The sequence below is a fragment of the Ostrea edulis genome, chromosome 7 (assembly GCF_947568905.1).
Source record: "Ostrea edulis chromosome 7, xbOstEdul1.1, whole genome shotgun sequence".
Lineage (NCBI taxonomy): Eukaryota > Metazoa > Mollusca > Bivalvia > Ostreida > Ostreidae > Ostrea > Ostrea edulis.
Genome location: NC_079170.1, coordinates 57,466,104 through 57,482,042, shown reverse-complemented (window position 1 = coordinate 57,482,042; position 15,939 = coordinate 57,466,104). Strand labels below are relative to the sequence as shown.

The following is a 15,939-nucleotide window of genomic DNA, read 5'->3' as shown; positions in this document are numbered from 1 at the left end:
AAGGCCCGCGGGCCTATTTCTTGATGTCATTTGTTAGCCCTCTATAGACTCAACAACTTTAGTTCTATATGTCTTTACAAAATATTTACCTGTAAAAAGTTATTGAGATCGACCGATATCGACAAAAAATTGACTCTACAGGCGAGCCATTAGGACCATAGGCCTATTTCTTGATATCAATCGATAGATCTCGATAAACTGAACAACTTTTGTTCAATATGTCCTTACAAAATATTTACCAGTTACAAGTTTTTGAAATCGACTGATATCGACAAAAATCGACTCTACAGGCGAGCCATGAGGCCCACAGACCCATTTTTGGATATTGATCGATAGGTTGTGACACATTGAACAACTTTTGTTCAATAATGCTTTTCAAAAAATATGTCGTTTTAAAGATATGAGGCGTCAAATATTTACGATTTTGGCCCTTAAAATCTCTAATTACGTAACATATGACCTACTTTTTGATTTGATAAGATCAAGCTCGTTGAGATGAACATTTCCGCTTCTACAACTTATTATAAAATATTAATAGTTTCTGAGATATTCTCAAAAACATTTGGACCCTTCTGAACCCCTAATTTAAAGGGCCAGCCCGTTTTGCTTGATATCGTAAGAAAGGCCTTGTCATTTTAAACATTTTTTGCTCAACAAGTATTTAGAAATTCTTTACCGTTCTCGAGTTATCTCTACAAGAAATATTTAGGGGCCAAACTGTAGCTCCCTAACGGGGCCACATAGGGAAAAAACGAAATGTATATATTGTTTAGATTATCATTCTGAACAACTTTTGTTCAATAATGCTTTTCAAAATATTTGTCGTTTTCAAGATATGAGGCGTCAATTATTTACGATTTTGGCCCTTAAAATCCCTTAGTACGTAACATATGACCTACTTTTTGATTTGATAAGAACAAGCTCGTTTAGATGAACATTTCCGCTTCAATGACTTATTACAAAATATTAATAGTTTCTGAGATATTCTCATAAACCTTTGGACCCTTCTGGGCCCCTAATTTAAAGGGTCAGCCCCTTTTGCTTGATATCGTAAGAAAGGTCATGACATTTCAAACATTTATTGTTCAACAAGTATTTAGAAATTCTTTACCGTTCTCGAGTTATTTCTAGAAGTAATTTTTAGGGGCCAAACTGTAGCTCCCTAACGGGGCCACATAGGGTAAAAACGAAATATGCATATTGTTCAGATCATCATTCTGAACAACTTTTGTTCTTTAATGCTTTTCAAAATATTTGTCGTTTTCGAGATACAAGGGGTAAAAAATTTATGGTTTTGGCCCTTAAAATCCCTTATTACGTAACATATGACCTCAATTTTTATATGAATAGATTTGGATTGTTGAGATGAACATTTTTTGTTCTTGGACTTATACCAAAATATTAACGATTTTTGAGATATTTGATCTAGACTTTGAGCCCTTCTAGATCCCTAATTTAAGGGGCTAGCCCCTAAATCTTGATATTTTCGAAAAGATCTCGTAAATGTGCACAACTTTTGTTCTACATGTCTTAACAAAATATTTGCAAGAAAAAAGATATTGGAGATGAAAGGTCAAAAATCGCCGAAATCGGCGAAACATTTTGGCATCCATTTTTTCAGGTCCAGGCGAGCGTTTAGGCAAATCGCCTCCGGTAAAATCGAATCCCCCACAAATCTTCTAAAATGTTTACTCTATCTTGTGTAGAAATTTCAAGATTCTAGCTTCAAAACTAACGGAGGAGATGTGTGGACAACAAGGCCCTTCAAAAAGTCACTAAAAGAGAGATAACTCCTGACCGGAAGTGACGTCAAGCACGAAATTTTGCAAACAAAGTCTCGTCACCAAAAGACATCTTTCCTGAAAATTTCGTGAAAATCGATCGAGAAATGGCTGAGAAAAACGCGTGTACTACCAAGGAAAATAATAATAATAATAATAATAATAATAATAACTAGACACGATCTCGTTGCGAGCAACGAGTAGGTCTTCCGTCCGATTTGTTGATGCACTCGGAGTTAAAAAAAAAAAGAAAAAAGACGAATGAGTCCCAATTTAGTTTCCGACTTTAAGACACTTTAGATATAATCAATTTTTCATATCATAAGCTTCTGAAGCAAAGTTGCGGTGAAATTCGTTTGAAATTCGACTCTCCAGTCGAGCCATAAGGCCCGCGGGCCTATTTCTTGATGTCATTTGTTAGCCCTCTATAGACTCAACAACTTTAGTTCTATATGTCTTTACAAAATATTTACCTGTAAAAAGTTATTGAGATCGACCGATATCGACAAAAAATCGACTCTACAGGCGAGCCATTAGGACCATAGGCCTATTTCTTGATATCAATCGATAGATCTCGATAAACTGAACAACTTTTGTTCAATATGTCCTTACAAAATATTTACCAGTTACAAGTTTTTGAAATCGACTGATATCGACAAAAATCGACTCTACAGGCGAGCCATGAGGCCCACAGACCCATTTTTGGATATTGATCGATAGGTTGTGACACATTGAACAACTTTTGTTCAATAATGCTTTTCAAAAAATATGTCGTTTTAAAGATATGAGGCGTCAAATATTTACGATTTTGGCCCTTAAAATCTCTAATTACGTAACATATGACCTACTTTTTGATTTGATAAGATCAAGCTCGTTGAGATGAACATTTCCGCTTCTACAACTTATTATAAAATATTAATAGTTTCTGAGATATTCTCAAAAACATTTGGACCCTTCTGAACCCCTAATTTAAAGGGCCAGCCCGTTTTGCTTGATATCGTAAGAAAGGCCTTGTCATTTTAAACATTTTTTGCTCAACAAGTATTTAGAAATTCTTTACCGTTCTCAAGTTATCTCTACAAGAAATATTTAGGGGCCAAACTGTAGCTCCCTAACGGGGCCACATAGGGAAAAAACGAAATGTATATATTGTTTAGATTATCATTCTGAACAACTTTTGTTCAATAATGCTTTTCAAAATATTTGTCGTTTTCAAGATATGAGGCGTCAATTATTTACGATTTTGGCCCTTAAAATCCCTTAGTACGTAACATATGACCTACTTTTTGATTTGATAAGAACAAGCTCGTTTAGATGAACATTTCCGCTTCAATGACTTATTACAAAATATTAATAGTTTCTGAGATATTCTCATAAACCTTTGGACCCTTCTGGGCCCCTAATTTAAAGGGTCAGCCCCTTTTGCTTGATATCGTAAGAAAGGTCATGACATTTCAAACATTTTTTGTTCAACAAGTATTTAGAAATTCTTTACCGTTCTCGAGTTATTTCTAGAAGTAATTTTTAGGGGCCAAACTGTAGCTCCCTAACGGGGCCACATAGGGTAAAAACGAAATATGCATATTGTTCAGATCATCATTCTGAACAACTTTTGTTCTTTAATGCTTTTCAAAATATTTGTCGTTTTCGAGATACAAGGGGTAAAAAATTTATGGTTTTGGCCCTTAAAATCCCTTATTACGTAACATATGACCTCAATTTTTATATGAATAGATTTGGATTGTTGAGATGAACATTTTTTGTTCTTGGACTTATACCAAAATATTAACGATTTTTGAGATATTTGATCTAGACTTTGAGCCCTTCTAGATCCCTAATTTAAGGGGCTAGCCCCTAAATCTTGATATTTTCGAAAAGATCTCGTAAATGTGCACAACTTTTGTTCTACATGTCTTAACAAAATATTTGCAAGAAAAAAGATATTGGAGATGAAAGGTCAAAAATCGCCGAAATCGGCGAAACATTTTGGCATCCATTTTTTCAGGTCCAGGCGAGCGTTTAGGCAAATCGCCTCCGGTAAAATCGAATCCCCCACAAATCTTCTAAAATGTTTACTCTATCTTGTGTAGAAATTTCAAGACTCTAGCTTCAAAACTAACGGAGGAGATGTGTGGACAACAAGGCCCTTCAAAAAATCACTAAAAGAGAGATAACTCCTGACCGGAAGTGACGTCAAGCACGAAATTTTGCAAGCAAAGTTTCGTCACCAAAAGACATCTTTCCTGAAAATTTCGTGAAAATCGATCGAGAAATGGCTGAGAAAAACGCGTGTACTACCAAGGAAAATAATAATAATAATAATGAAGAAGAAGAACGCGAACAATAATAGTAAGGTCTTCCGCAGGAGACGGAAGACCTTAATAATAATAATAATAATGAAGAAGAAGAACGCGAACAATAATAGTAAGGTCTTCCGCAGGAGACGGAAGACCTTAATAATGAAGAAGAAGAACGCGAACAATAATAGTAAGGTCTTCCGCAGGAGACGGAAGACCTTAATAAGAAACAGAGTAAAAACAATATGTTCCCAAACTTTGTTTGGGGAACATAATTATTAATAGAAAATATTCCAATAACTTATGTTTGTTTGGGTTTTTTTTTTATTATCATTATTTGATTTCTGATTGTTTAATCTATAATACATGTCTATAAATGGAGAGAGAAAATATGATGATAAATAGCATTGTGTACATTAGCAGGGTTTGACATTTACTTTTTTGAGCACTAGACCAGTCGGGCTACTTCTAATGATTTTTGTTAGACCTGACCTTACATCCACTAGCCCTGACCAACTTTCCAGAAACTGATAGTTTTTCCATATTTAAATGTACTGAATTCAAATGACAAACATTAAGTTTGCATGAACTAAAACGTACTTAATTGTCTCAAAAAAGAGCTTTAGTCTCGTCATTCAATTTAATGCTTTCATTTTCAAACACATTTTCTGTTTCTTTAAATTCTACCCTGCATGGAAATGCTCTAGTCCATATAAAATAAAATGACCTCAACCGGTTTTTTTTTTATAAATCTCTATTTCATAAGCCCTGCTTGGTTTCTTTCCAACCTTTTACTTTTTTTCTCTTGGGACATCTTTCCTTGAGGACGAGAAGTTGTATTTGAATATAGACATTCCCGCACATATGTCAACACCGAAAAATGGCTGTTTACGACTTAATTTATTAATATGATAAATACTTTCTTATATTTGATTCAAATAAACTGTTTTTTTTAAACAAAATGAAATTGAGTTCATCTAAAACATAACTTTACAACCATTAACATCGAGTAGATGTCGTAAAACGTCACTTCCAACCGCGACTTATTTATTAGAACTAAAAATACAGATTGTGTCATCATGCAGTTCAAAATTGCTCGCAAAGTCTAAAGTTATTCTTTTTTAGTTAAGAATAAAATATCTTATGGTTTAAAGTAAAGTTTCTTCTTTATTTTTTCAACACGACCAGTCGGACTAGTAAATCAACATTTTACCCGACCAGGGATATCATTAGTAGACTCAGTCGGTTGGACGTGCCTTAGTGTCAAACCCTGCATTAGCCATTAAAATATTCGAGGTGGGAGTCAATGCTATCAAAACTCAGGTATACCAGGGCTCTCCTTGAGATCTAAAGACTGCTGGTCATCATTAGCCATGATTGTTATCAAAACACCTTTCTCAGGTAGAAGTAGACCATGGGCTCTGCAAATGTCAATCAATCTATTGTTAAAAGTTTGATTGACCATTGGCTTATCATTGATCACCACACAGGTAAAATTTGGGGGCCTTAACTTAAAGTTGGGTCTTTAAAGACCCAATTTTAAGATAACACCCCCAAATTATAAGCTGCCTATCAATCAAACATTTAACAATAGATCTCAGGTGGAGTGACATCTGCAGACACTGTGGTCTGGAGTTACCCCAGAGAGGTGTTTTGATAACACTAACAGTGAGTATCTACAGGCATTCTTTAGATCTTGAGGAAGCCCAGTATACCTGAGTTTTGATAGCATTGACCTGTCCACAACTGCTATTTTCTTGTAATTCAATTGTTTTTAAATAGACCCCTGAACAATGCAATTTCAACATAATTGTAATTTTCCCCCTCTATATACATGTATTATAAATTACACAATTAAAAATCAAACAATAATTTGCACAATAATTTCTAAAACTTGTAACTTATTGAAATAATTTATGTCATCAATTTATGACACCTCTATATTTATAACAGAAATTATTCATTGAGTCAATGACTGAGAGTAAGAGAGAGAGAGAGAGAGAGAGAGAGAGAGAGAGGGTGGATGTAGAATGTGTGTCAGCTACCCTTACGAATACAACCATTATTCAAACACCATGACCACAGAAACTCTGCAGAGGTCCCTGAGACAGGTCCTGTGTATATCAAAACTATATATATATATATATATATATATATATATATATATATAAATAAAATAAAGTGCACCGCCATGGCACATGATACGCCCGTCACATATTGTTAACATGAACATATCACCATGAAGAGATAGGTATGCATGGAGCCAAATGTCAACCTTTCTTTAAGAATCTTACCCACTTTATGGCCTCATGTGACATTGCTTCAAATATTGATAATGTAAACTTAATGATTTTTAAAAGGATATAAAAACATTTTCCCAAATGTTTTCAATGAAATGATTAAAGTGCAAGATAGCCCTTTATCCAAGCAAACAACTTACAATAAATGGGAGTACTCAAAAAGGTTGATTTAATCAACATATCAAAAAATACAAAAAATATATATAGCAGTATCTGCCTTTGTCAAATCTTCAAGTATAAAAGTAAAAATGTCCTATATATATATTGCAACCATCTGTTATCTTAATCAGAAATGACACTCTGCATATCGGTTGCTTACAAAAAAAATTAAAAATTATATTCTACAATGTTGAAATTAATTTTGACATTTTAAAATGAAATTCATTTCGAAAATATAGACTGGCTATAAAGAACAAATTTGAAAGAATACCAATATATCAACAGTTATTAAGAGGCTTAATTAATAAACTTCCTCTGCCCAATTCCTTAGAGATGTAGATAACACCTACTTGATCAGAGATGCTCTACCAGAAATGATTAAGACAGTCTCCTTATACTAAACTCATTAATTAATCTTATCAAAATGCTCTTTGCATGCTACTCCCATGGGACAAGTGGAATTTCTCTTGTTATTGTTAGAAACAAAAGAAACATTATATATACTAAAAAAAGCTGCACAGTATATCATGAAAAATATGTGTTTTTTTAATGCAACATTTTTGAATAAGCAACAGTATAGATTGTACCCATTAAAACATTTTTTTTTTTATATCACCTTAATTAAATGTCACAGTGACCTTAAAGTAGGATGCGACAGACCTTCTACCTAAGATGCATTAGTTGACCAATTTTGGTGATTCTAGGTCTAATAGTTTTCAAGTTATGAACCGGACAAGTTTTTGCCATATATGGCCATATCTTCTTAATAAAAAGTCACAGTGACCTGTTTTTAATGTGCGACACACCTTCTACCCAAGATGTATCTACAGACAAAGTTTGATGATTCTAGGCCTTGTAGTATTTAAGTTACGGGTCGGACACGAAAAAGCTAACAGACGGACGGACATGAACGCCATACCATAATACGGGACGTCTTAAGACGGGCGTATAAAAAGCAAGGACAGGTAGATTTCTACCAAGTTCTGTCTAGATCACCTCTGTCTCTGTGTATTTCTTTGAGTGCCATGAGGTATAGCAATTAACACCTTGGTAGACCCTGGCCACTCCAGGTAAATAACATCTGTTTAGATTAGGCTCCGCCTACATTTTCACCAACCTTATGGTCATGAGATGGGTCTTTAAAGACCAAGAAAATAAGCACCGCCTTCAAATTTACCTGGCCTGTGAACCCTTGTCAATCAGGAGAAATTGAGCTTCACATTGGATGCTAGAAATTGATGGACATTTAGTTACTAGTCTTTGTGTATACCTTATCTATCTTATCAGGGGATCAAGGCACCTATGCAATCATTTGATGCTTACCATGTAATCCAACTGGAGAGGGAATTTTCATGTAGAGATAGTCATACAATAGTAGTAAATTTTGCATATAATTACATTAATTATAATAGAATATAGTAGGGTATGCTTAGGAATGGGTACGATTGATAATAATTATTATGGATTGTTAGAATATAATTTACATGGACATTGATTTTATGCTAAACAGATTAATTATAAGTAAATACATTGTACGTTAATGAAATTTTGTTTACACTCATTTGAAAATCTATAAGCGTAATTTTCACTCGAAACATGGCGACAAACGTGTATGTAACTGCAATCTTATTAAAATTAGACGTTAAATCCTCTCGTGTATTCGTATACATAGGTATGTGAGTACGCGAGCGGATCTAACATCTAATTTTAATTAGATTGATGTAACTGTCAACTTATCGGAAGAGAAGTTAGCTGCTATAAGGGCTCTTTCTTGCATATAATGGTTGGAATTGAGATCCAGAGGAAGAACAAATTCTTTGTCTGGACCAGTTATCGAAGGAACGGTCAGAAATTCTGAATGTCCTGACTGTTTTGTAGGCCATGCGTTATGGACGAGTCACACAGACAACTCTGGTGTGCCTTCCAGAAAAATTAATTCAAACTGAATAAAACTTTCTGAGCAGTTTTGGAATATATTCATGTAGTCATCACGGGGCGTGGGACGATGATCGGTACATAGCCAGAAAATCTACCACAGTACGCAGGAACTCCCGTCGGAAACTATATGTTTGGCAGTCCATCGTCGGATACCGGTTATCTGACGGAGACAGTTAAATGGATACAAGAAAACTTAGAATAAAGAATATTCTGCCTAAGCGTTCTCATTTATATAAGATAAATTTATCGAGCTTTAATTTTTACATGTTTGATTCATTAGATTTAATTATCAACGTTTCGATTGACTTGCACAAGAAAAATGACTACCATGAATTTTTCAATCTTACAAAAACGTACAGGTAATGCAGGTAACACAGATAACATCCTGTGTATTTGGGATGGTATATACAAGCAAGGGTTTCCTCTGGCTCGGGGCTTCACACTTGCCTTAAATTAGCTCCACCCCTTACTTAACTTACCTGAGGAAAACCCAACCGGTTGAAAACCTCGGCCTTTAAGGACATATGCAATGTTTCTCAATAATATAACTTTTCGTGACATTTCGGGTACAATTCACTTCCACCCTATCTTGTTTCTTAAAAAGAAGAAGAAAAGAAGAGTTTCTTGCGAATATATGTTTATCTACACAGTATGTCCTTATCAACAACCAAAATTTCTGTTAAGTGGTTTCAGGGGAAATGCACTCACACAAGTACAAGTCTAAGATTAAAAGGGGCATAACTCCTTGAAAAAATCAAAAGAGAATTTCCTGCAAATGGTCACATAGGTAAACACTAAGTCCTTATCAACTACAAAAGTACATGAAATTCTGTTGAATGGTTTTGAAGGAGGTGCTCACAAGAGCAATAGCTGGTCTTAATCCTTTGAATAACATGATGCCCAACATTTCCTCAGTTTCCTGATGGCCTATAAGTCCTTTCCTTACTAAGATATCTTCAAATGAAGATGAAATATGAAGACATACTGCATTATCATATCCTATGCAATGAGTTGCAGAGGGTGTAATGTTTTTGACCCATCAGTCCTGGTCACCTGTATAAATGTCATACATTTGATGAATTAAGAGCAGCAGCAAGAAAAGTTGAGCTTGAGCATCAACCAGAAAAGTCAGCAACACTGACAAATTTATCTGCGACGAGGTTTGAGCCACTTGATGCACAGATCCAGCAAATGACTACTGAGATTTAGGGGTTTAAAGACACTTCACAGATGATTCCTCAAAACAAACAGTTTAAAGGGAGAAGATTTTTTAAAACATGTCACCATATTCTCACTATTTTTTAATCATCTCCCATTAAAAAAAGGGCATATCTTTTCCTTTGAATAATTTTAAATACCCTTTACTTAAAGACATTTTGTGGGAAGTTTAGTTTAAAATGGTCCAGTGGTTATGAAGAAGTCGGAAAATGTTAAAAGTTTACAGACACATGGACATACAAAATGTAAACAGAAAAGCTCACTTGACGATCCTGTGAGCTAAAAATCTATATCAGAATTGTTTTGTTTTTTTTAAATTCATTGTCTGTTTATATACTTGCCTGTCATCCATTTCATCAGCTACTTCAGGTTCTATTTTCTGTACTATTCGTTTCCTCAACCTTGGGGACCTTGGTTTAGGAGGTGGTCTACAAAAACACAGAACTATATGTACACCATTATTCAGTGCTGGATACGAACTCATCCCCCTTATTCTCCATTTATCTTTAGGTAAAATTTACATTCTGATTCTGCAGAGTGAACGCTTTACCTCTAGACCACTGTGGCAGTGATTGGTTTTCGAGAAAGTTTTTAAAAAAGATTTTCCCCCATATATTCGCATATAGAACTCATGTGATCCCCTATTGTGGCCCCACCTAAACCCTGTTGGCCATGAATTTAACAAACTTGAATCTGCACTATATGTTAGAAAGTTTTCATGTAAATTTCAACTTATCTGGCTCAGTGGTTTTTAAGAAGATTTTTAAATGATCCCACACCATTTTTGCATTTTCATGACTATCTTCCCTTTGAAGGTAGCATGGCTCTTCATTTAAACGAACTTGAATCTCATTTACATACAAATGCTTTGTGCAGTTTGGTTGAAAATGGTCCACTGGTTCTGAAGAAGATTTTAAAAATTTGTAAGTGTAATTTTGCTATTATCTCCCCTTGGAGAATAATATTGCTCTTCATTTGAACAAACTTGAATCCCCCATCACCCAAGGATATTTTTTGGTAAGTTTGGTTGAATTTGGTCCATTGGTTCTGGAGAAGAAGTAAAAAATGTGAAAAGTTTACAGATAGACGGACGGACGAGTGATCAGAAAAGCTCACTTGAGCTTTCCGCTCAGGTGAGCTGAAAACACCATTGGAATACGACAATTTGGCAAAACTCAATTTTAAAATTGTACTCGCTCACGGAATTAGTCGAGGTACATATGCCATTCGATTTCTGCTGAAAGAACATCAAGCACTGTCATTTAAAGCAGTTGAAAGGTGGACGACCAATGTTAAGCAGAGCTGTCTTGTAAAACATGGAATTCAACATCGAAGTAATAAAAGTGCATATATGTACCTTGATTTTCAAAGACATCATGCACAGTAAGTGTTTTTGAAAACAGATAAGCTAATCAATCGTCAATCAGTTTCTTCTGTAAATTTGTTTTGATATTTGTATGAATCAGAACATAACAATGTTGAGATGATAACTTATTACAAATATATATTTAATTCTAAGGTACTGGCCATTAGACTACTGAATCATCAGTATGTCAGGAAGAGAGTGGAAACAGAAATTCATGAAGAAGCCAGGTAATCAGTAGGACATATTGGGATGAAGATAGTTCAAGTGTCGAGATGTTTTATTATATACCCATCAATGTTTCGTTTTTGATACTGTGGATTTCACAGAGTGAGATTCCGTTTTCCGGATCACCACACTGTGGTTTTCTGATTCCGTACCAGTATCCTCTGAAACTGATGTCATCACAATGCACCAATGCAACATGTTTTTTTGTTGTTGTGGAAAATGTTGACCGCATCACAAACAAAACTGTGTATACAAAATACAATGTCACTGTATGTCTGTGATTTTGATAATTTAGATTACATTTATCATCTTATAAATGTAGATTTAAAATGCAATGGGGGGTATGTAATAAATTGATCATTACTACAGTAATTTGATCCGAAGTTTGATGATCCTAGCCCCAATGAATCAGTCTGTATCCTGCTACGACTTTGACCTTAAGAAACAATAGGCATCCTCCACTTGGCATAAAGTGTATGTGTACAACGTTTGACGGTCCTAGGCCCAACAGTTTGGTCTGTATACTACCTACTAGATTTTCCAACTAAGTGATACAGCGACCATGACCTTTGACCTCTAACCTTGAAAAACAATAGACATCTTCCTCTCATCATGGTAATCAAATGTACCAAGTTACGATATTCTGGAGCTTACGGTTAGGTTTGTATCCTGCCTATAAGGTTTTCCTATTCCTACTAAGTAATACTACGACCTTGACCTTTGACCTTAAAAAACAATAGGCATATTCCTCTCATCATGGTGATCAAATATAATAAGTTGTAATATCCTGGAGCTACAGTTCGGTTTGTATCCTGCCCACAAGGGTTTCCTACTAGGTTTTCTTACTAAGTGATACTACAACCTTGACCTTTGACCTTGAAAAACAATAGGCATACTATCTTCCTCTCATCATGGGGATCAAATGAACCAAGTTGTAAAATCCTGGAGCTTACAGTTCAGTCTGTGTCCTGCCCACAAGGTCCGGACAGACAGACAGACGACACCATACCATAATACATCCCGTCTTTGATGGGCGTATAAAAAATTATGTCAACCATGAAATCATTCTTTGCCCTTGGTCAGAACATACATACATACGGACAGACTACCGGGTAGGTGAAACCACATACATACGGACAGACTACCGGGTAGGTGAAACCACATACATACGGACAGACTACCGGGTACATACATACATACGGACAGACTACCGGGTAGGTGAAACCAATCAATTTGTACCAATAACAGATGGATGAGAAGACAGACAGATAGACATAGTGAAACCTACAATCATACCTTTAGGGCATCAACCCTGCAGGCAGGTATTTTCACCTGTGAGTCCTGGGCTCCAGGACCTCTCGTTACAACCATATCACTCCAATACTAAGAGAACTACACTGGTTGCCTGTGCAGTATAGGACACAATATAAGATACTTACTTATACTTACAAAGCTTTACATGATGAGTGCCCAACTTATATCAAACGATTACTAGAGGTATATCAGCCTACCCGAAATCTTAGGTCTATAAAACAATCGGTCACTCTAGTTGTTCCAAAACGTCGAAGCGTTACATACGGGGATCGGTGTTTCAGAACAATAGCTCCAAAACTGTGGAATGCCCTTCCATAACATGTAAGGGACTGTAGAACACTGTGTTCGTTCAAGAAGTCACTGAAAACACATTTTTTCCCCATCAAGTTTTCCAGAACTAGTTTCTATCAATTCAGTCATTTATATTTGCTGTTTCAGTGCATTAGGATTATCTTGTCTGTTTTGACTGTGTGTTTTAGTTTTTCGATTACCATTTTGTGATGTTTTATATGAATTTTTTTTTTTTAAATTCTGTTTTAATGTATAACCGAGACATGATATGCTGTGTGTGCGTGTGTGTATTTCATTATTATTATTATTTTAATACGCCCTGAAAGTTATGTTTATTCTTATCTAGCATATTTATGTGTACATGCAATCAGAATAGGTACAGCTACGGACTGTTTACATGTGACGCCTTTTATATCATTGCTTTTTAATGTTTTATTTATTTTCTATGTATTATGTGTATAACATTCTGTTGTAAGGTATATATGCATTGTAAAGCACCTTTGAGCGTAAATAGTGTATGAAAAGGGTGCTATATAAATATGGTATTATTATTTATATTATTACAGCACTACATGAATTCCATTCCTATTTTTACTTCTAATTCTCTTTCCAACATGTGTTCTTTAAACATATAAATTCTTTCCCAGAGCATGTCGGATTTGACAGATTTCACTAAATAAATTTCTCTCCATTCAAGCAAAATTATCTCATTTAAACGTAATTTATTTACACATGAAACTTACGATTTTTCTTCATCATCTGGTACTTCGGCTAAAAAATATAACAGTGCATATTAAACACATGATGTGTATCGTCACTAAGTAATGCATGCGCTACAATATAATAGAACGGCCTACATTTCTGCAGTTGGTCGGACCCATTCCACCAAAAGTTGGAGCATGTTTCTTGTTGCAGTTCTAAACTTCACGTAAATAACATTGACTAACAGCTTACACTATCATATAATTTATTGCACCAAGGATTTCATGGAAAGTAGCTTTTAAGATCAACATGAAAGGTGACGACAACGAACAGTGATCAATCTCATAACTCCTATAAGCAATACAAAATAGTTAGTTGGGCAAACATGGACTCTTGGACACACCAGAGGTGGGATCAGGTGCCTAGGAGGAGTAAGCATCCCCTGTCAACTGGTCACACCCACTGTGAGCCCTATATCATTTCATCAAATTGTAGGGTTGCATAAGGAGGTGGGGATGAGGCAAGTGTTACAGCTGTATTTGATGTTTATTTCTGTCCAAGTTATGATATATTTGATACCAAGAATTTCAGTAATCTGTAAATAAAACAACAGACACCTGGAAATAAAATCATGATGAAAGCATGTGATAATATTTATGTACAATTTTAGTCAAGCCATACGCAGATCCAGGAATTTGTAAAAAGGGGGTAGGAGTCACCACATGATCGATTTACAATGGGGGTGGGAGTCACCACATGATCGATTTAAACACACCTAAGGGCATGAAACTAACTTTTTATGTCATCAGTCCAGCCGGACTGATGGGGTATTATTTCAACCAGTCCGCAAAAAAATTTAACAGTCCACCAGAGTTTTTCAGAAATAATTAAACATATTTCGTTCATGTTATCAAAATAAAATAATGGAATTTAACTTGATATGCCTCAGAGAATATTGTAACACTTATGTGAGAGTACATAAATTTAATTTCAATCTGGTTCGTCTGATATCTACAGAGGAATGCCAAATGTGTGTTTAAGATTCTTTAAGTATGTTTTCCAAAATGACGTTTTAGAAAATTTACCAGTCCCATCGGATTGACTATACAAAACAAATATCAGTCAGTCCGCCAGACTTATAACCAGTCACGGACTGACGGACATATGTTAATTTCGAGCCCTGCACCTTATGCATTTACACATATCCTCTGCTAGTTTACATCTTATAGGGAGACTTGGATATAGTGCTAAGTTAAGATAATTATATTTCCCTTTGAAATGTTGAATTTGTAATTTTGTAAATACAATTGCAGTTTTCAACATATATTATATGATATTCAGTTTTAAGGGCCAGTTCCTGAATTCCTTAAAAGGAGATGTAAGACAAAATTTGATGATGGCATATTGTTTAAAGTCAATTTAAGGTAATTCCTTCCCTTTAGAATTATAGGTTCAATCTTATATTTGATTGTTGATTCTTAAAATAATATATCTTGGTAACAAATAAAAATGATGAAATAAGCATGTTGCGGTTTTATTAAATTTTTTATCAATACGCAAGATCGTGACTACTTTTTCCGTCTTAGTTTTAAATTTTACTTTCCCCTTTCAAAGTCTCGCGAGACCCAGAGTATGCGAGAATTTGGGCATGTTGGTAAACAATACCAGTTTTGCAACTTTTGTCGTGATCGATTCACCCGATTTTAACAATAGTGTACTATCATTGCATTGCAGTAATCAGGCGCGTAGCTGCCTATACGCAAGTACGCAACTGCGTACACATTATTTGCTAAAAAAAAAAGAGAAATTATTTTTACATTTTTATGTCATTGCCTTAAGTGTAACTTTGCGCTATGTATTTCCGATTTATGATTAACTCCAATCATCATGTCTATTCAATCCAATTTAAAAAGCTTCTTGAATTTCAAATCCCTAAAAAGCCGAATTTAATGTTAAAGTCATAATTAATCAATAAAACGATGCTTCTTGTACGTACTAATATTGATTTTATGAGTTCTTTAATAACATAAACAGCCTCATGAAAATATTTTAACAAACAGTCGAGCTGTTTTGAGTCACGTGACTTGTTCGCTCAAATGACAGCGAAAATTCGGTTGACTACAATTGTGTGCTTATGTTATCGAATTTCGGAGTGATATTTTCTTTTAATCGATATTAGTTAGTACAAAAAGCATCGTTTTATTGATTAAATATGACTTTAACATTAAATTCGGCTCGCAAGTATTTAAAATCGACCCGAGAATGCCGCCTCCAGGTGCAGACGGCGAATTTCCAGTTTACGTAATGGCGCCGGTTCTGACGTTTTCCTGGCACGGTAAATATCAAAA

General features: G+C 35.0%; 1 protein-coding gene across 2 annotated transcripts in view; it reads right to left on the bottom strand.

Annotated features, from left to right (window-relative positions):
- The window catches only part of LOC125653353 (emerin homolog 1-like), a 67,824-nt gene that overhangs the window by 11,455 nt on the left and 40,430 nt on the right, over window positions 1-15,939 (bottom strand). For both annotated transcript variants that reach the window (XM_056144791.1, XM_048882802.2), the window contains 2 exons: window positions 13,633-13,660; window positions 10,035-10,121 (listed from right to left, as the gene is read on the bottom strand). In XM_056144791.1, the coding sequence (XP_056000766.1) occupies window positions 10,035-10,121; window positions 13,633-13,660 (115 nt within the window). The remainder of the gene's footprint in view (window positions 1-10,034; window positions 10,122-13,632; window positions 13,661-15,939) is intronic.